This window comes from Dermacentor albipictus, unplaced genomic scaffold, assembly GCF_038994185.2.
Source record: "Dermacentor albipictus isolate Rhodes 1998 colony unplaced genomic scaffold, USDA_Dalb.pri_finalv2 scaffold_33, whole genome shotgun sequence".
Classification (NCBI taxonomy): domain Eukaryota; kingdom Metazoa; phylum Arthropoda; class Arachnida; order Ixodida; family Ixodidae; genus Dermacentor; species Dermacentor albipictus.
Genome location: NW_027225587.1, coordinates 2,658,668 through 2,678,481, shown reverse-complemented (window position 1 = coordinate 2,678,481; position 19,814 = coordinate 2,658,668). Strand labels below are relative to the sequence as shown.

The 19,814-nt window shown below is 43.1% G+C and overlaps 1 protein-coding gene across 8 annotated transcripts in view; it reads right to left on the bottom strand.

The window, feature by feature from the left end:
- LOC139052759 (chromosome-associated kinesin KIF4A-like) overlaps window positions 1-19,814 on the bottom strand; it is a 124,410-nt gene that overhangs the window by 34,032 nt on the left and 70,564 nt on the right. For all 8 annotated transcript variants that reach the window (XM_070529832.1, XM_070529834.1, XM_070529833.1 and 5 more), the window contains 7 exons: window positions 18,966-19,076; window positions 13,475-13,650; window positions 11,747-11,971; window positions 11,140-11,198; window positions 10,248-10,323; window positions 8,879-8,923; window positions 4,957-5,232 (listed from right to left, as the gene is read on the bottom strand). In XM_070529832.1, the coding sequence (XP_070385933.1) occupies window positions 4,957-5,232; window positions 8,879-8,923; window positions 10,248-10,323; window positions 11,140-11,198; window positions 11,747-11,971; window positions 13,475-13,650; window positions 18,966-19,076 (968 nt within the window). The remainder of the gene's footprint in view (window positions 1-4,956; window positions 5,233-8,878; window positions 8,924-10,247; window positions 10,324-11,139; window positions 11,199-11,746; window positions 11,972-13,474; window positions 13,651-18,965; window positions 19,077-19,814) is intronic.

Sequence of the window (19,814 nt, the reverse complement as noted above, 5' to 3'; positions counted from 1 at the left end):
CAAGAAATGTTATGCGATAAACACAACTGATGAAGCACAGCTACACTTGCCAGCTTTTGCTTCAGTGCACAATGGGGGCCACTAGTTTTGCAGGGTACTTTCAACTCTCCACGCTATTTCAAACGCTTGAAAGCACGAACATAATGGGGTAATGAATATATAACATGAGAGGGAGTGCCGATGGCTCTGAAAATAAAATGCAGTGAAACCTAGAGTCCGTAAAATCGGAACTTCACTTCATTATAATGAATTTTGATATTTGAAAACAGAAGGAGCTACAAAACTTTCTGTATTATTGGAAAATCTGAAAAAGCAACTTTTACTGAGGGAAAAAAAAAACATTTTGTAGAATTTGAGCATCGACGACGAAAAATACGGTTTCGTGCCATGTCTGCGATATATCTTCATGTCAGCGGCATGAAGCAAGACCAACCACGCTTTCCCGTCCACTCCGTCCCCTGTGGCTGATAGTATTGCCGGCAGTGCGGGGAGCGAATGCTTCGGCTGCTTCTCGCTTCAACGCGTCTCCAAACTCAAGTTTATGCAACCTCCAGCATTACATGCACAGGAAGACAGCGCACGATGCCATGCCATCTCAGCGAGCTTGCCTAGACTCTGCACGCGTCGCACATTACCTCTAAAACAGGGCATGCAGGCTGCACGTAGAGCCTGCAGCCACTCTAGTGAAGGAGACGTGCGCCAAACTCGTACAACATTGTACCGCCGACGTGAAGATGTCATTGACACAGCTTGAAACCGTAGCGTATTTGCACGATTGTAAGTCGACCTATTTTTTTTTTTTAAATTTAAATATCTGAAGTGGGGGGTCAACTTACAATGGCAATTTACCAAAACATGGCACCGGAAAAAAAAAAAAAACGAGACCAACAAGATATCAAGGGAGCTACAACGTAGTTACAATTTTATGTTTGCTCTACAGCCCTACATGTCGCTTTCCGCTATCCCACGCGTTTGTTCGCTTTTTAGAAGGGTCCTTTAACATTTTTTATAGTTTTACAGCACACACAGCACTCATGGGGGGTTGTTAATAGTTCGTGGAAGTGCCGCTATTCCATTTATGGTGACACTCAAGGAACAGTGGCACTTGTGAGAAGTATCGATAGTTCATGGAAGAGCAGACACCGCTCACATGTTTCTCTTTCCGTGCAGCTCTAGTTTCATGCGGTCGATTTGACTGCCGGCCACACGCTACTTCCGTGCTTCCTCAGTGGTCATGAGTGCTCCGAGTCCAGTAAACATTCGGGGCTCGTCCACAGCAGCATTCAAGAGGGCTGCCATCCTTTACACTGAGAAACAAATAACTGCGCAGCGGGCCGCAAGTTTGATGTTTCTTAATGGGTGGTGCGAGAGTGGCAACTGCAGTGGAGCAAAATTTTCACCTGTGACGGCAAGCTAAGAGGTTTCCGTGGGCCGAAGTCGGGATACTTTTCAACACTGAGGCCAAGCTTGTGGTGTACATCGTTGAAATGCGTGATCGGTCCCTGCCAGTGACGTTCGACATGGTCATGACCTTCGATCAGGATCTTCGCCTTTTAAGGACTTGCTCTGCCATGAGTATGCGTGGCTGGCGGGAGAAGACCCCGAACTTACGCCAACCGGACATGTCAAAAGAGCCTCCCTGACGGCTGTGTGTGGTTGGGTGTTTTCGGCGTGGACTTATGTATGTGTGCAAATGCACTTATATATGCAAATGCAGAATTTCGCTGGACAACGGCGTGCTGTGGGACCATAGCAGCAATGACCATGGCAGCACTAGTGAGGACGATGGCACAAGTGAAGACGAGTAGTCCAGTGACCATGCCAGCTACTAATAAATTTTCATTATGGAATGCGCTCGCGGGTATGCCCTTTATTTCCCTTGTCACGTGCGATATGGGGGGGTCGACTTACATTCGAGTCAACTTACAATCGTGTAAATATGGTAGCTTTCATTTCAAATTAAACGAAAATGAATGTTTTTTCCCATCCTAACTTGTTTTTTCTGACTGCTCGATATTGCAGAAAATTTTGCGATCCCTTCAGTGTAAGAAAAATCTATCGGCAACTGTACTTATTTGTAAAAACAGTTCAGAAGGCCAACATGTACGCCATAGCAAAAAAAGCTGCTCGAGATTAACTACAATAGACATTAGCGTAAATAAATTTCCATTCTGAGAGCATGAACAGCAGATATATTTCCGATTGCCGGAATCAAAGGTTTGCTACAAAAAACCACAAACACTGCACGTGCACTAGATTTAGGGACACATTAAAACTCGGTAATTACCACAAAAAAAAAAAAGAAGAGAAGCAGTGTGTTCGAATGTTTTTTCCTGCGTCTTCTTATAGCTTGACTTGCTGGATAATTTTACTAATTCTGCCGGTCTCATCAGGGTTTAATTAACAGAAGTCGACTGTGTAAGTATTTAAACACAAACTACCAATGAGCAATGCAACCATGTTCGTGGGTTTAGAATAGAGCTCTTTCGCACAGCGCAATAAATTATCTGCTACTGTGACCTGCTTATACGCTGCGATGCTAGATGAACTGTGTTCAATAAATCATTCCCTCATTCCTGCGTCTTTGGCAGATTGCCGATTGAGTAAGCTGACAAGCCTTTGTATGCACAATCGCTTTTTTAAAGCAAACATCTGCGTATGGTGACAAGAAAGCTTGATTTGTTTTAGTATGCTTATTTTGCCACAATTCAATGATATAAGGGACACAAATTTTAGGACAAACTGGCCTGTATAACAAGGGATAATCCTGGTTCCTCCGACTTCGTTACAGAAGGATCTGACTGAAGTACAAATCCAGCTGAACCTCGACATTTGGCAGGAGAGCCACCACTGGAACCACTGAAGCTGTCATCGTTTTTGCATGGAAATTTGGATCAAATGTCATCACTTCAGTGCAGCGAGACTGAGTGAAACAGTGAAAGGGCCATCGTTCTATTCAACAATGTAAGAGGTTTATTTTAATTTCATTGCCCCATACATAACCATATGTCGATGAATAGCTCCGATTCCCATAATATTAGCAGTAAAAAAAGTTGCTCGGTGCCGTCTAGATGCTCAACACGCTCATCACAGCATGAATTTAAGAAAACACGGGATTTGCATCTTTTGTTTGGTCCGATTGTTTAGAATGCAAGCGCAAGCCCTCTTCTGCGCACAAGATGTTCAGAGCTTTTCTTGCCATACTGAGTGGGTTAAAAATACCTCCTTGAAAGTTGCTATTGGTAAGTTAAGAAAGTGGCGAAAATTGCGGCGCGGCACTTTTTCATGTATCACAGGCTTTCTTTTAGGCTGGCAAGAATTTTATACAGCCCATATTGAGCAACAGAAAGCTGAATCAGGAATTTTTCAGAATGGTTAACAATTTTCTCACCGACACTTTAATGCTCCGATTATAATATTTGACAAGTTGATTAACAATAACTGATTATGTAATTAGATGAAATACAAAAAACAGTCTGACTTTCTCCAAGCAAAGGCAATCAACATCACCTTTTCTGTCCAGCTACGTGGCACTTCTACATTTAAAAATTTTGGCACAAATTATGTAGGACATATGGTAGATTTAATAAGAAATGACATACAACAAAGTGTGTCACTGTCAGATGTGACTTTTACAACATACAACCCCTCATAGCAAATGCCCTCGAGCTCCTGGGATCCAGTTATTCTTTTTGTTCATTCTGCAAATTTAACACCATGGGTATTTTGCCGCACAGAAAAATAAAAATAAAAATTACGCAGATCTCACGCACTGTGGGAATCATTGTAAGTGAAGTTTTCTGTGCTGTTTGCTTTAATTGACGATAATTAGCAGTGATGTTGATGACAAAAGTCTAATTTTTTAAATGTTTTGTCCAACACGACAGTGGTAAGTTGATGTTGAACGTTACATTGAATACATCACTGCTGTTGGTGTGCTTAGTACATGGAACACGAAGGGAGAGGTGTTTGCTTGAGGTGTTGTTGTGCACCACATTTCATAACCTCCGAGAGTGTTGAGCATTGTCATTGCCTCACATGGCACATCACATTGTGGCAGAAGCATTAAACTTCGACTGAATTATGGGGCTGTACCTGCCAAAACCACAATTGGATTATGAGGCAAGCCGTAGTGGTGCACTCCGGATTAATTTTGGCACTGTGGTGCTTCTTTAACGTGTCCCTAAATCAAAGTGCACGAGGATTTTTTATTTTGCCCCTATTGAAATGTGGCTGCCTTGGTCAAATCCACGACCTCGAGCAATGCCATAGCCGCAAAGCTATTGCGGCAGGCAATAAAGTGTTGATTTGATGTGCGACCACTTCAGTTGTGTCACCTAGACCTCGTGGTGCACTTTAATTAATGTGGCTCTGCTTCTGCACGCCCTGCATAAGTGTATAAGTTCTCCGCTAGACATGTTTGCATAGTCTTTTTCAGAAATAGCAGAAATGCACTGTACCGTACCTTGAAGTCATCCAGCATTTCCTTGCCTTTTCACGTTACCTTTTCCCTATCCCACCCTCCCCTTGTATTTGTATGGGAATTGCGAGCGAAAAGTGGCAAGGCTGTTATTCACTTGTTTTGCGACTGTGTCGATTGTACCAATTCCCTGCCCCCTCTCCCCCTCCTCTCTATCTAGCTACCCTCTGGAACTTCCGCGTTGGTAGAAAGGTAATTCTACCAACGCGGAAGTTGCTTACTGTAAGCTGTCAAGAGGCTAATGTGGCGACCAACCGGGAGCTCCTGAGGGCATTGTGCACATTCGACGCGGCGTGGTCCAAACAAGTTTTTCGCGTCTCTTTTCTTCTCTGCCACACTTCTTCCACGTATATATACGCTCTGAACCACCCCCTGACGCAGTATGCTGAACAGCAGCAGCAGCAGTGGGAAAGTCACAGGAAAAGGCAAAGAAACCTTTTGCTTTAATAAAGCGCGCGCACGGGTAACACACTAACCTCATACTGCAGCTTCACGACCTCAAGGTGCTGGTCATTCATGGACATCTTGCTGGCGAGCTCCTCCTTGGCTTGTAGCACTCGGTTGAGATCTTCAAGCTCTTTGCTCAGTGCGGCACGTTGCATAGTCGCCTCCAGACGCGACTGATAGAGCAGAAACGTTTTCTGCATCTGTTCGGCCGAGCCCTTTGCAGAGCTCTCGCCGAGGGATGTGTCCAAACCTTCCTCCTCGATGGTTGTCATCTCCCTGTCATCTTCTGCAGGTGGCTTTTCAACCTGAACAAGATAAAAAAGGGACTCGCTCGTTAAACGGCTCCCAAGTTCGCTCGTCACCGAAACCCCACAAGCTAAACGGTAGAGGCAATCACACAGGTGCAGTCGCCCACAGGAGTTTACAGGGCTCGGTATGTGCGAAGAAGGCAAATTCCAGCAACAAATTTGAAATTTCAACCTGAAGCAGTTCGAGACTTGCACAGCGATCCATTTAAAGTACAGGAATTCACATTTGTTGCGGAACCACTGTTGCATAAGATCTGCATGGCCGTCACACTGTGTGTGAAGGACCGCTCAATATACTCACTGAAATGGCTATAGTATGCTTCATTTCAGATGCAACAGGCAAAACTGTTAGCGATTGCGCTACTTTTCAGTATGCCTGAATTTTAAACTAAAATTGTGGATCAGGTGCAATAATTGCTTTACCAATTAAAGTTACTACTTTATTAATTATTAGGTCTAAGAATTTGCATACTAAAGCTTATTCACTATGAAACAAATGGAGTGACAATTTTACAACCTCTCTGTATAGCTTACACTATGCATCATCCACATTCCTGATGAAATCATACCGCGCTACATATTGGAAGAAATATACAAAGATATTATACAACATTAGTTGCATAATATGCATGCAACAACTAATGTATGCAAAATTAGTTGCACACTTTAGTTATAATGCATGAAGTGATCCTTTATAAGACTTTACAGTTCTTTACAAAATTAATGGCAACAGGTACCTATGACCACATAACCAGCATAGGTATTGTGGCAAGGCCTGCAATGTAGGAAAAGGAGCTAGAGTCAATTATTGAATTTTCGGACATGCCCGATAATTTGAGTGCCTTCATGGAATTACCATGCACACCATAGAGGCAATGTATGAGAACACTAGCACTTTCAGAACTTGAAAACTTTCGTTATCAGACTTTTCAGACTTTTTGCTGTGACCGCAGGTCCGAAACAGCATTAACCAAAGCCATCACTTCCGCCAGTTTTATTGTCTTGCTGCCTAGAACCAGTGCTCTTGTATGCCGATTCGCTGCCAGCTGCAGTCACTGCTGCGGCAATGTTGAGGCCTAGCTGCTTTTAACGTTAGGTACCAAGCTTCCTGTTCGGTTCCGTATTTTTCATAGAAAGTATTCGGCGCTGTCAAAAACGGTGCTCACTGTCATTCTCGCCGATGAGCGATGAAGCTTACGCGCTGTATTGCAGTGAAGCATAACAAGAGTGGAAAGGGGCCACCATTACGGGACACAACATGCAGTCCTTAATTAAACACGCATTCACCCCCCAACTTCTGTCACTTTACGAGCAATTTCACATGTGCCTCTGGTGATTTGAGCTCTTGGAAGCAGTAAAAGGCATGCATTCATTTTTTTTTTTGACCTGCCAGATTTTTTGGGTGCATTCCGACCCCTAGGGGAGGGAGGACGTTTTCCGCCGGCTCCTGCTTACGGCACGACCATGCGGGTGCCGTATCTTGAAAGCCGTATCTTGATGTGCATCGGGGCCAAAGTGCGCGCCTGCGTGGGCCTCATCTTCAACGTGATCTGTGATGTTTGCACAGTGCACGTAAGCCGGTAGCTTCGTATGCGATGTGCTTTCTGCGTTTCATTTGCGTTGAAGCGAGAGCTGTACGAAGGTCAATTCGCTCGCTGCTACTGCCGCGGTTCCTCACTCCAGCGTTTTTCAGCGAGTTTCTGCAGTCATCGAGTGAGATGTGCTCATGTTTACATGTGTGCGCGTGGCACCATACTTGTTAATTTGGTTAGGAAGCGAATGTGTACAAGTTTACATGGCCGGTAAAACTACTATCCTTACTTCGTATAGCTATCTACTAATTAGCCATCGCAATCGATGCTTTGCTTTTCAGGCAAAACTGCTGCTTTCTTTTTCTCCGTGCCAATCGGCGCGATGAACGCGCAGATGGAGCAAGAGCCATCTCGACGTCGGGCACGTCAAACAGGGTCAGCCTCATCCGGTTACGCTGGCTGCGCCAGTGCTTCGAGACGTTGTTCACGCCAATGTGACGTAGCGTATGTGTGCACGTGCTCACGCCACGTTGGACTATATACGTGCCTAACCAAGCAATTTTTTTCTGACTTTCATCAGTTCGAATTTTGTATAATTCGAATTTTCGTAGCATCCCCGCAGAATTCAAATGAACTAGCTTTTACTGTATCAGAGGCAAGCTAGGTTAAAAAAAAAAAAAGGCATTAAAATCGGGTGTACGTTATTGTGCGTGCATTGCTTTCTACTTTGAAACCGTAACCACTGGGTACATGTTAGAATCAGGTAAACACTGCCAAATGAAGCAGCAGTGCATAAATGTCTTTTTTTCTGCCCTCTTTATTCCAACTACCAAATATATAACTCCAATTCCATGGGTTCTGTCAAGACCAAATTAATGGAAGTCAACTGTATGGGAAAAACTAAATGTGCAGCAGGCACTTGGATTGGGCTTAAAGAAACATATGTCTGTAAAACTAAGGGAGTGCTGAAGAAAAGATAATTGCTGTAGCAGAAATGAGGTGCGTAGTTCTAGATGAAACATGACAACAGTGCACTCCATATTGGCAGTTGGCAATATTCCCAAAGACATAATAACGTATGGCACTTTTTCTTTACTGGTACCACTGAGAAGTTAGATTGCAAGATGCGTTACAAATATCCTCTTTAGAATTTGTATGCGTAACTTATTCGCCAGTTCTCGTCAGTTAAAGTAAAGAAACTGCAAACATTGAGTTTCTGGTAAATTGAACCTCCCCTATACTCAATGTGTCTTCATTCCACATCTATGTACTGAGTGTTGCGCAAGCGACCACCTTATTGAAGTACTGTAGCTAGCTGGGCGAGTGAGTACAACTGTACGTTTACTTACAGCGCGAACGAGTTTATTTCTTACAAAAATCACTTAAACGAGGGTGTTTGTAAACACCCCTATTTATGTGGTGTTTGTAAGAGTCGTGAGTAAGCTCACAGTACGTCTTTCTTCTTTGTCCTTACTTGTTCGTTTGCGCGTAAGTAAAAATGCATTCCATTAAAGCCAGTGCCACATTTGACAGGATGTTCGACGTGCCACATTGCATCGGCAATGGTGACAGAATCGTTTGTGCTTTCTCATAATGAATGCGGCCAGTAGATAAAATGTCCATGTGCTCAAAGAAAGCGATTCAAGCTTTATTTTGTTAAGTACAGAAATGAAGCATGACTGACTGTACTGTATATATAGATATAATTATACGAGGTAATTTTGAGGACTCATTAGAGAATGCAGAAAGCTTCATTCCACCACTTTCAATATCTTTCAATGAAGGCTGCACTGCCTTTCGATGAAATTGTGTAAACGACGTTCATCAACTGTGTACTATAATGCACAACTGAGGAAAACAAATATAGTCAGTCTATTATGGGTTAGTCGGTCCATATTTTTGAAACAGAAGTTAGTGAATACGATGTGTACACAGAGAAAAGGCGGATGGGCCACAATTTGGGCTCCAATTAGTTGGTCGAAGTACAGTGCTTGTCCCATTCACTTTGCTCGGTGTATTTGTCATTTGCTTTAAGCACTGCTTCTCAGATGTGCTGAAAGCAGGGCAATAGAACACAGAAATAGCAAAAGCCAAGTCAAGTTTGACCTCACCTTGAAAAGTGCCTCATTCAGCTTGCGCCTTCTCTGTTCACCAGCCTATAAAAAAAGAAGAAAACCAGACAAGTGCTTCCTTTATGCAAAGACAACGTAATTACTATTTATCTTCCCTGCAAGATAAATACTAGATAAATGGAGATGGCCTCTTCTAGCCGTCTCCATTTAGTGCAGTGTTTATTATTCCCTTGCACAAGCGTTTTCCAGGCTTTTAAATGGACGCTAAAGGCAAATATTAAGTCAAGCCAAAGTGATATATTAGTGCTCTAGAATCTCTAAGGCGTAAATACTATCGTGAACAGAGCCTTAATAATCGAGAAATTTAGGTAAATGCAGGACACGATTAGAGACTTCCCTGGGACATTCAAGTACTTGCCAGATGACAAAAGCACTCCTCAGTTAAATTCTGGCACCAGTATTAAACCACTCGTTGCAGAAAACATCCTTGTATTGTACTATAAGATGAAATAAAATGCTACTTGTCCTATTCTATTTCATTTTTAGAAAAGAGGACTAATTGAATTTACCCCCGACAACGACGCAGGCGGTCAAAACGTTTCATTTTCGCTCGACTCTGCGCCGTCCACGCTTTCGCATTTCAGTAGTTCCGTTATTGCGTAGTCCTGCGCTGGTTTTGCTGGCTTGCAAAACTAGCACGAACTGGGAGTAGCAGAGAATTCAACTTCCATGTGATGTCACGATATGTCGGAACGGTCTACACCACTTGACCAAAAAGCAGCTGCGGCGGTGAATCCACCGTTCTCATTTGGCTCGGTACCGCTGTCTGTCAGGCGCCGTTTTACTTACTGACGGCAGCAAAGGGCAGTGGTGGCATATGCAACGTCACCACTCCCCCAGTCAGATGGCAGGAGATTTGAATTTTGAAAAAGGTACTCGGATTCTTCAGATGCAATCTTCTCGTATTGCAAGTATTTTCTTGGCACGAAACAAGCGTTGTGAGGTTTCTGGAGTGGTATTTAAACAGTCCACGCCAACTTAGTATTTGTCTTTAGTGTCCCTTTAAGGGCAGTATGTAGGGACACACAAAGCAATAATAATAACATGAAGTGTAAAAAAAGAGACAAGCGAAACAAATTACCAAGCCCATGCTATGCCTGAATCTTTTCTAGTCTCAACACTCCATTTTATCCACTGCCACCGTCTACCACGTCTGTCCCTTGCATTCATTGTTTGAACTCCGGTATTGAAAATGCTATTCATATCAAAGATGCGAATGCAGATGCCAAATACATTGTTGAGAATTTGGCAAGAATGTGAAAATTGGCACTCAAGGACAAGCAGTGCACACAAACTTATTAGTCACTGTGTCAGTGCGACGGAAACAAGGAACAAACGAAGGACTCACCGAGAACTCCATTATGGAGTTTTGAAGGTCCCTCAGGAGGCTGGTTGCGTGATCACCATCAGCTTCACCAAGGTGACTGCCCATGTCATGAAAAATAGAAATAGCATAACATGATCATCTCTGTGATGCAGACGGCAATGATAAAATGTTATGAAAAGCCAAGCAAATCGAGATATTATTGCTACGCTAATCGAGATAAAACAACTGTTTTGTTGCTATGTACAATCGAGTGCAAAAGTTGATCCTAAATTTCTTTTTTCTTCCCAGCGAAGGCATAAAGGCTGAAATCAAGCGTACTGCCCACGTGCGCCTGCTTGAGCAGCGCCATGCTTTTATAGAATCTTACGTTGACGGGCTGTGCTAGAAGAATTTTTTTTTTTTTTGCATATCCCGTGGTCTCTAGACTACTGTACTTGACTGTACACATCACGCCTTCACCTCCACCGTCATGTGCAAGCGTGCCTTGTGGTAACAACAAATGCCTGCTAACTTGCTCAGCTATCAGTCGTTCTAAATATTCTTTCAGAATTATATCTTTTATGGCACTGCAAAACATAATTGCTAATACAGCTGAACTTTCTCTGTAGCATCTATATAAGGTAGGCACCAAATCAAAATGATGCTCACACCACACAAAGTCACGAAGATAGAAGCAGAGGAACACAGTCTGGTTAGCCTTCATTCGCTCGCGTTTCATTTGTCCACGACAGTACCATATAATAAATACAGATAGAGCATGTTTCACAGATCGCTATATCATAACAGCAAACATCCTACTGAAGTGGAACTTATGTTGCCTTACAAACAATAATGGAGAAGTCACATAAACAGGAGTCAGCATTACAGCTCTCCCTTTTTAACCAAGAAAGTAGGTAAAGTAAACCATACTTACTTTATCTTTTCAGACATTTGAGTAACATGCTCCTTCAGCTTCTGAACCTCAAGCTCAGTCTGAAAGATAAAATAATATATAAGCACGAATTGATTAAAAAAGTTCAAGGGCAATAACAAATCTAGGCTTTGAAGACTCCTGAGAGGAGGGGGGGGGGGGGTAATTGAAGGAAGCACTAATAGGCAAATGTTGAGAGGTTTTTCTACTTGCAATTTTTTTTTCACATCTTGTTTAAAAAATTTGGTCAGGCTCGCCATGTGTATGGTTATGACGACTATAAGTATGTTAACCAGGTCTTTTTATTCAAGAACAAACATAAGCATCTCAGCTTAGTTATCTATGTACATACTCATGGATAACTATAACTGCATTCTTTCTACTACAGTTATACAATGTGTGTTCACAACTCAATCATTGTGGTGTTACAAGTTTACTTTACATCACTGCCTCTCCTCACAGCAACACTTCGTTTCTTTGTACTGTAAAGTTGAGTAGGCTCACAGCTATTTGCCACAGACATGCTGTTTCCCATCATTGCTCTTGTTCAAAAGGCAGCATGACTTAGTTAAACATACTTCTCAACACAGAATTTTAACACTGCACTCACAATGATGAGACGTTCTGAGTTCTCGCAAAGCTGGTCAAGTGCACGGTGAAGCTCCCCGCTCAAACGCTGATTATCATTCTCGAGTTCTGCGTTGCGTGACAGCACCAATGCCAGGTCTTTCTTAGATTCACCACCATCTCCCCCGGACTCCTCGCCTCCAGGCTGGTCTCCTCCTTCACCTTGCCGAGTCCGGCATCTCATCAGCTCAATCCTTGCTTCCTGGAGCTGCAGGTCAGCATAAGCAAGAAAATACCTTACAAGGGACACAATGAAACAGTTTTGACGACGTATCCGCTGACGCTCTAGGCTAGAGATTTCAGTGTTGCAACAGTAGTTGAGGATGGTTGTTGTGGGAGTTTGGGGGAGGGCAGTGTCATTTAGAATAGCTAATGCAAAGGAAAGCTGCCTCCAAATTATGATCGACAAATGCTGTTAGGCTTATCTTGCGAAGGTTGAGATAATTTGAAACTTCCACACCTGTAGCGTCCCTAGAATGTCCCTACACGAGCGTTAACACATCTCTTGGCCCGTCCATATATGGAAAACTCTAAAATATGCATAAGAAGACTGGCCGACCCGTGTGCCAGACTTATTAACTTATTTATGCTGAAATGTGATGAACAACAGACATCTCTTGCTTTTTCAAGTTTATACATTTCCCTAGTTATGTCAGCAACCTCAAGATGTGTAGTCTTGTTTTTCATACGTCTGCTTTTGTCCATTTATTGTTTATTGTTAAGAACATTAACTCCTTTAAGTTTTGGAAGAGCTCTGCTACTCTAAGCCCTCACATCTCCGAGGTGGTTAGGACGAGTGCTGCTCATCCTTGCAGTAATTGTTCTCTCCGTGAGTGTTTTGCAGGACAGACACTCGTCCGCAGCTTGATTTGTGTTTAGGTTGGCATTTCGCAGCAAGTGCCTGGTTATTTCTTCTACATCTGGAGCATGTTTATCATGCAGCAACCTGTACTTCCAAATGGCGTCCAACGGAGGCAACGTGTGTGTCGCCAGCTTGTCTCCCTGAAAAAGGGGGCATTTCTTCATCGTCTTCCTACGATGATGGTTTTGACACCAAGGTCTACATCACTGTAGGAAGCGAAGACAAAAGCGATGATGACTGAGGTTAGCAGCTCCTTGGAAGAAGAAGACAAAGGCAAGCTCGCAGGACGACATCACAAGTTCGCGTCTGGACTAGAATTGATGCAAACAGCATTTTGCTGAAGCCTCCACTGTATCTTTCTTTTCTGTACTCAGCAAGAAGTCTACCGTAAGCTCACCAGCTGAATTATACCGAGTGTTTTCTAGAGGAGCTGCTTTTCATGACAGTCGATGAAATGAATCAAAATACTCAAAATCAAAATACTCAAATGCTCAAGGCTGCGTAATCCCTAGTTTTGAGCAGTACCACCCTCTGCCAAAGCTCCCTCAGCCAAACAACGTTCTGTTAGCATGAGCAGCTAATGTGATAAAGACAAAAAAATTCCCTTCCACAATTTTTGTCGATTACTAGAAGGTGGTTGGTGCACTTGTACTATGGCATACAATAAACTTAAGTAACCAACTATTATTCATTCTATGGGTCAATTATGTTTTGCTGCCTCAAAAACCTACTCTTTATGACAAGGTTTTTGCAAGCAGCAAATAAAAAATAAGAATTCCGGGTAAGAAATTATTGGATAAAACAAGACAGTTAAGGGTTAAACATTGCACACATAGAAGGGTAACTTGCCTGCTGACGAAGCAGAGCGACTTCAGCCTGCACTGGATCGATGTTCACAATAGGCTTATTCTTTATCTTCCTTGCCCGGTCTGCATACCGCAGGGTGTTCAAGGTTTCCTCCAAGTTACTATCTGCTGGGCTAACACAGGCAATCATCACAGTGTGGCTGTTGCCTCCCAAGGAATCTATGTGAAAGACAAATGGATTTGGAAGAAATATAACTTCAAGAAATCATGTGTTGTCATGGTGTAGTTATGGCACACAAGCAGCAACGCTATCCCGAACAATGAATTACATAAGTAGGATTGTTTTAGAAGGTAGGTAGACTTGTGCCCACGAAGCGAGGAGAGAATTGCATGTTAATCACAGCAGTGAGCGTGATCAGCAGTTGTCAAACTGTGAAGTCCAGCCACTGTGCACATATCTGTCATTGTACTTCTATATTCAAAAGCCGATAGTGGTGCTCAGGTTAGTCGAAGTAAGTACTGCGGCACTTGCGACTAGTGTATGACCTGATTATGATAAGCCCATCCAGTAATTTAAATGATGACAGCGTTCATATTCTGGTAGAGCAAGGACATTTTTTCTTAAAAGCAATAACACGACGTTGATGCTTTAGTGAAAGTGACCTCCAGCCAAAAGTAAAACAGTGCAAGCACAGTAGTAATATTTAAACACTTAAATGGTTCTTTACAGTACCGTGCACCTCATTCTTTGATACAGAAATACAACTTTCTCTCATTTGGAAAAACAAAGATTTACTCCCAATACACTAAAAATGCAATAAATAAAAAAAGATACAGTTTCGCCCGAAAGGCAAAACATTGATTGTGATAGCAAATTAGTAGACAGCTGTACGAATAATAAGGGTGGTTGTCTTATGGGCCATATAAACTTTTAAACAGTCGCTTACTATGGTGGTAACGCTTGCGTAAGCAAACATGAACACGTCTCGCGCAATGAAAGTGGAAACTCTTTATCAGCGGTAGCAGCAAGGGAATCATGGAGCAAATTTATCTTTGTGCGACCTCTCGCTTCAACGTGAACTAAGCGACGAGAGCACAATGCGGCGTGCCTAGATGCACAGACACTGTCTCCATCGTATATTACTTTCAAGGTAGGTGCCGTGCGTAGCAGCCTCCGTAGTAGAATGCGTGTCCTGCACGCAAGTTTCGGTACCTCCGAACGCCCGTGATGCGGCCCGATTTCCATTCGTCTCCGCACACATAATCACTTTCCTTTTAATTATAGCATTGTGATGAAGTCGGCATGTCTTTGCAGTCGGCACTTCCATGCTGATAACGCAAATGAAGAAAACGGGAAGACAAGACAGTGCAACACATACTATAGCACATTCAGGAAGCTACGGCAGCTAAAGTCAGATACAGCTAAAGTCAGATACAACTTAAGTCTGCAGTGAAGCCCTGCCCAAGCCCTCATAACCGCCAGCCACTGTACCTCCGCGAGGCTGCAAATGGTTCGTACTTCAAGCTTTCCCTGTTACCTAAATAAGGCGTTAACCACAAAAATAACGTTATACGAGCGTAATTTTATACGTTTTCATTAGTCTGTTATAGTGGAATGCTGAAAGCCTAATTATTTATTGAACTGAAATAAAACGCTTGCTTCACTGCAATTATTTACTGTCAAGTTTCATTTCAGTTGGTAGTGGTAGTGGAGTTTCACAAGTAAAACGGGCTTGGCAATGAGGTAGAGTGAAATGCTCAGACTCCGTACACTTTGTCCATGTCTGTTGCACACCTCATCATTGCCACTGATGAAAAGACTCTGCAAGAACAGCAGACGCTCCGAAGGTATTAAGTGCGACACCATTTTGAAAATGTCGCATGACGATGACTTTGTTTGCTTCTGTGATTGGCTATCGGAGAAACAATGCCTTGCAGTCTGTGTGCCTTGGTTGCCAACTGCTGTTTCTTTAAGCTGTATCCTACTATAGGCTCCAAGCGCATACGAGGCCCGATGTGGTAACACAGATTTAGGGCTGTATTTGGTTCTAACGCACACGCAATTTTTGGACCTGTTTCATCGCAAAAAACAGTGCGCGTTATATTCAAGCAAATACGGTAGTTTAAGGGAAAACTACCTCTGAATTGTCCACATACTTTTCGTTAAATTTGAGCCGCCTTCGTTAAATTTGAGCCGCCCCACCCTCGAGCAGGTAGTGGTGACATTGCATACGCCATCACCGCCTTTTACTCCCATTAGTGAGCAAAATGGGGCCGAACAGACGGCACTATGGTTTGCTGTGCAAAACGCAAACATGCTGCCGTGGAGAAACCAAGCGAAGAGTTGGATTCGCTGCTGCAGCTGCTTTTGGTGAAGCGGCACAGACCATTTGGGAATTCCACGACATCACACAGACGTGGTATTCTCTGCTTCTTGCTGTTTGTGAGAGTTTCACAAGCGAGCAAAACCAGTGCAGCACTATGCGAAAACGAAACTAGTGAAATGCAAAAGTGAGGGCAGCACAGAGTGGCGAAATCATCCTTTTGACTGTACGCATTGTTGTCAAGTTGTCAATGAGTTTTTTCTAAAAATCAAATGGAGCTGGACAAGTAGCAATTTTTTTTCCATCTTGTACTGCAATGCACTTATCTTTTTATCACATACGCTTGGGTACTCATGACAATTTAAAATTAGGAGTGCCTTTGTCATCAGGCTAGTACTTGAATGCCCCAAAGGAGCCTAATCGTATCCTGCATTTACCTCAACTTCTTGATTACTGAGCTCTGTTCGCGTTAATATTGATGGCTTAGACATTCTCAAGCACTAACCTATCAGTTTAGCTCGACTTAATATTTACCTTTAGTGTCCCTTTAAGCACAGTGGAGCCAGAACTAAACAATGATTGCTTCAGCAATACATCTCTCATGGGGGACATCACAATCCATGCGACCACTGAAATCTTTAGCTTATTTGTATGCATGTTACCCGTCGCGACATACCATGTTACCCCACATCCAGACAAGTCACAATGCTGATAATGACATCTTATGATGCTATTTCCAGCCGCAGCATGTTAGAAATGGTTGTGTTAAATGGACGTTTCTAGCATAAGAAAAAAAAATGCGGCACATTGACAGGTGCGTTACTGTCGATGCTTTACACCATCAGCTATGTAGAATATCGCCGGCCACTGCAATAACAGCTCCGTTATCAGTTAAACAGGTCAAACTAAACTAAAGGAAACAAAAAAAAATGGCTGTGGCTTAGGTAAGGTTAAGCCCAGGATGCAAAGCATACTAGCCTTTATTTTAGTTGTTGAACCACTGCTTAGCCTGGTGAACTGCTGTTGCTTGGCTATATTTGGTTCGGCTAGACGAAGAAACAACTCATGCATTACTGCTTCGCCTTCAAGAGTGGAACGCGACAGCGTTCCCGTCGACCCGCCAAGGGGTGTAAGACAATGGGCTACAGGGCAGCGACTACGCGCCCCGCATTGGACGCGGTGAGCGTCAAGCAAAGCAGCGTTCGGCGCGGCAACGAAATGTGCGCCTGAGCAAGACACGCACGCCTTAGAAACAGCTCGTTTCTAAGGCAACACCGCATTCACTAGAGGCGCTTTTGTACCGCTTTGAAGCATCGTACTCGTGGCTCAGTGGTAGCGTCTCCGTCCCACACTCCGGAGACCCTGGTTCGATTCCCACCCAGCCCATCTTGCAAGAGTCGAGCCAAAGCCACTTCTCCTCTGTCGTGACGTCACGGTGTCACGTGGTTTCATGGCGACACCGCCGCGCCTGAGGAGCTGGGTTGAGCTCTCGTAATATGCTTCGCATAAAAAAAAGATTCTCAAGTCATATGGTTTAACCTCTGCTGTGTCATGGGCAAGCTGGTACGTCCACGCGTTTCTGGTAAAAACGGCCAAGGAAAAGCTCTGCCAATCGACAGTGTTTTTCAGTTTAGCAATGCCATAGACAAGCTAGTTTTGTCTCTGCTTTGTCGTACTTCTGGTAGATGGCAGCACACAATCCATGGTGCAGCACAAGCAGGAGCTAGTTTATTCTGGTGGAGGAAGTAAAGCATGCTTGCAGCTAAGGCCTTTAAAAATAAATTGACCGTTTTTGGACAGAATTCACGATAATAGCCTAGCACGGAAGGGATTAATAGAGTCGAACCCACTTATAACGATACCGGCTTTAACAATATATCGGTTATAACAATGAGAAGCTGCTGCACAGTCAACTTTTGTATGTTTTTTATGGTGATATAACCTGTAGCACTCGCACATCGCTTACCACCCGTGAACACTGTTTGCAGTTGCTATAGAAGCGCCATTCTTTAACGCCGACAGCCGTGGCTTGTTACAAGTGATCGGAGACCCACGAAGCAGTTAAACGAGTGAACACAATCATCAGCCGGGTGGAGGAAGGTGGTGGAGAGGGGCACCGGCCTCCCCTCCCTTATAGTTTTCTCACATCAGCTCTGCGCTCCCCATATTTAGATTTTTTCGTGCAACACAGTTATAACAATTATCGGTTATAACAATGGAATTTTCGTGGCACTTTAGTATTGTCATAAGTGGGTTCGACTGTATCTTGAAATCGCGCAATGAGCTTAACTCTGGTTAAACCCTGCGCCACTTATTGTACAGGCCTGCATATAATACGAGAATTTTTCCCAGTTATTAGCATTTCAAATTTCCACCTCGTACTATATGCAGAACCAAAGAAAAATTTCAGTCAAAATCTTTGCTGCTGCATTGATAGCATCCTCATCGTCCTCTAGCGTACAGGAGGTGCCTTATAGAGACAGCGTGGGTTTGGCTGCCATAACCTGCTTGTGGATGCATGGGCGAGCATCCCAGAGGACCTTGTGCGTCATGCTTTTAGGAAGTGTGGCATTTCAAACATCCTCAATGACACAGAAGACAACCATCTTGGGGAAGAGTTCCCAAACAAGGAATTGTCTTAAAACAGTTCAACCAGGGCTAAAGATTGTTGTTCGACGTTGTTCTACAAGGAAATAATAAAATTTAAAAATTATGGGGTTTTACATGCCAAAACCACTTTCTGATTATAAGGCACGCCGCAGTGGGGGACTCCGGAAATTTCGACTACCTGGGTTTCTTTAACCGTGCACCTAAATCTAAGTACACGAGTGTTTTCGCATTTCAGCCTCGTCGGAAACAAAACTGATACTAAATAAATGTTTTCTCTGAGTTTGGCTCCCTGATATTATGTGCGGATGAAACTTTTCTTTCACCATCCCCAAATCTCGCCCCGCATTATATGCAGGTCCATATTATATGCATGCTTTCACGGTATATGTCTCTGGTAATACAGTATCTTCATAAATGGCAAGGTGCGTACAGATAGGCCATAACTAGTCACTATTGAATGGATAAATAAAATTTGACCAATGGAGCTTTCCATTTTCCAAGCTGATGAACAACCGTTTTCTGCAACATAAAAAAACTCCTGAAAGAACTTCCTACCAGTCATTGAGTACATGTTATATGTGAGCTAAGCATGTTACGCACCCTGCAGCAGACGTGTCAGCTTTGAATTCCGATACGGCACATGAGAATGGCCGTCGCAGAGGGCACTGATGACATTTCCAAGCGACAGTAGGCCTTGATTGATGGTGATGCCTACACAATAACACAGAAATAACAGTAAACAAATTTTAACCATTTCAGATATAAAAAGAAAGCAAGAAAGAATAGGTATTTTGAGAGTGACGGTGTCGAAAAACAGCAATATTTTAAAAATGCAGTTACCTAGGACAAGACATTCCGAATTATGCCTGAGCTTACTGTACGCACAAACGATTGCCTAGTTGCGATTTCAGATTACAATAAGCACAAAGATAATAAGGTGAATGGGGGTAACGATAAGCAGTACGAGAAGCATTTGGCAGATGTTCACATGAGGTGGCATCAACAAAAGCCACACAGAAACAAATTTATTAAAAGCTTACATGTAAGTGTTAGCATCGTCACTAATGTGGTAAGCTTGACTTATCTTTCAAGGCTGTCTTCCCTTTTCATCGAATTTGCAAGTTTTTTATGGGCAGTGCACAAGAAAAAACAGCGCTAAAAATTGAGAAAACCTCAATGTTCCATGAAACATGCCAATCCACAAAACTATTTCTCCTTTACAGGCACTGTGGGCACAATGAACGGAAAGGTGCATCAAAAGCAAAAGCCCTGATCAAAATTAACGATATTTAAAACATTTTGCATACATCTTGAAACACTTCCGACTTGACCAGTGGTGCAAGTTTGAATAATATATGTAAGGTCTTTCAGTAAAATAAGTTGGAAGATAGACTGTCAGCTGAGTGTTTGCTCTCAGCATCCATATGCTGTCATATAAGAGGTTCACTT